Genomic DNA, 2,211 nt, shown 5'->3' on the forward strand with positions numbered 1-2,211 from the left:
TTCCATTCGTCATCGTGTTTCGCATTTGATGGCAACGTACACAGTGTTTATGAAAAAAAAAGTGATTGATGAAGAAGTGTAGTTGAATAACAACGGCATTAAATAACCTTTATTTCTGACCGGGATATTATAAGCTTATATCGTCATAGTTACGCTATCAATAAAGAGAGTCATAACTCCCTTGGGACATTATAGATTCTATAATTCCCTCTACCTTTCACAAGTAAAAATAAAATAAAAAATGCTAATATACATATATGTGTATATATTTATGAAATGAAAACTGAACCATATTTTATTTATTTGCGTCATTACAAATAATAAATGTACAATTTTAAAATGTTCCCTGAAAATTACTACCGCCACTGGAAACAATTTCTTCTTTTGTATGGCTGGAGCTTCTGTTCACTACAGTCGAGGTACCTGCCTCTTCTAATGGCTAAGTAGACAACATACGCGCCGTTTTATTTCTCAATTCGATGCTATCCTCCAGATACCCCTCCGCCACCGTGGAACTTTTCCAACCTCCATGTCTTTTTAAGTTAGTCATACTTAGTTGCTTCTGCATTAGCTAGAGCAGTGGCAGAAGTGCGACGAAGGCAATGTCCCGTATAGGAAGATGGGTTTGGCAATCCTAAATACATTGCGATTTTGCTGGGAATTTTCCCAAACATGTTTTTTCCAATTAGCTGAGATGTACATTTATTTTGTCGGAAGCGCAAAAAAAATCGTTCAATACCTTTAGGACGCAATGACATATAAAGTCTTAATAAAGGCAAAGCAGAGAACTCTTTTTCATCCACAATTGTAAATTTCTTCGATACACCAGTTTTACTTTCCGGTACGTTCACTACCATAACGGAATCCCGGTCCTCTATATCCGATATTTTCATATTCAAAAGTTCCTGACTTCTGCATCCTCCAAAATAACCCATAATCAAAACAACCTAAAACAAAAACAGGAAATAAATACACACAAAAAGGAAAATAAGAAAAAAAATACCTTATGCAATAAATGAATTTCATTAGGAGCGTTCTTTAGAAATCTGATAACATCATTAGGAGATAAAACAGCAGACTTTTTCGGCTTATAACTCTTACTCTTCCGTTTCAAAAAAGCCTCTAGTTCATTGAACTTGGCGATATCTCGTTTCTCATGTATATCCACCTTCGATTTTAGCATTGACCATTTAGTTCATAAAGAATTCGGACAATACGTTTCTGACTGCAACGAATAAACAAAATTACTACCAAATCTACCGAAAAACATAGAATATTCCTTACCAATTCTTGAAAATATGCCAGTAATACAGTTTCAGTGGCATCTTTTGACATAACATTATTCCGTGTCAGCCACTCCAGATATATCTTGTATTCTTTTTGGTATACGGCTTCACTTTTCGATGGAATTAATGATTCTCTTGCTTTTTCAGCTTTCTTCAAAATCTGCTCCATTATATTTGGGGTAGAAAACACGTTTTTAACGCAAACACAGCTTGATAACAAAGTACTGTTTATAAGCAAGTAACAATTCTGTTTATAAACACGTAACATAGCAACAACCTAGCAACAACAAAACTCAATGGTAATAAATTGGTACATTTTTTCCGTTTTAAAAATAAACAATATTTTATTGAAATCGGTCAGAAATAAAATTATCTATGTACCACGGGAATTAATGAGCCTTAATAACCTCAGGCAATTGCTGTCCCTCGGGCGGGACGCCCTCGGGACGCAAACTTTGCCATCGGTAATTAAGGCCCTTATAATTCCCTAGGTACATAAATAACTATTATTTGATTAGCCTACGAATTTTCAGGTTTTAATAGATATTTCTCCAAGTATTCATGACAGAGGAAGAAGAACAGAGAGGCTCACAAACAGTATACAGTATACCGCGTTTGCAAATTAAAGACCATTTAAATATTATCGATTTTTGTTAAAGATCATATTAGCTGAGGTTGAATCTTGTTGTGGTGGTTTTATTTTAGTCTTTGTCGAGTTTTTTTACCTTTAAATGCCAAAAAAAAAATCGTAGCAGGAAAAATATTGCTAATTTTTCGGTTAAAACTTAAATGAATCCGAGATGAATCATATTGAAGGGAAAATCAGAAGATAAGAAGGTATTCCATTGAATTTTATTTCTTAGCCGTCCTTGACTCGATTTTACTAGCTTGTATATGATGGTATGTACATGCAGAACAGAATTTT

The 2,211-nt window shown here is 34.2% G+C and overlaps 1 protein-coding gene across 1 annotated transcript; it reads right to left on the bottom strand.

The window, feature by feature from the left end:
* Positions 1–284: 284 nt before the first annotated feature.
* On the bottom strand, positions 285–1,183 carry LOC108911893. The gene is made up of 2 exons (XM_018716968.1): positions 1,004–1,183; positions 285–947 (listed from the first exon to the last, which is right to left on the bottom strand). Exons 1-2 carry the CDS (start codon positions 1,181–1,183, stop codon positions 543–545), a joined length of 585 nt encoding a protein of 194 aa, XP_018572484.1. The 3' UTR covers positions 285–542.
* Between the last annotated feature and the right edge of the window lie 1,028 nt (positions 1,184–2,211).

Source organism: Anoplophora glabripennis, unplaced genomic scaffold (genome assembly GCF_000390285.2).
Source record: "Anoplophora glabripennis isolate ALB-LARVAE unplaced genomic scaffold, Agla_2.0 scaffold880, whole genome shotgun sequence".
NCBI lineage: Eukaryota > Metazoa > Arthropoda > Insecta > Coleoptera > Cerambycidae > Anoplophora > Anoplophora glabripennis.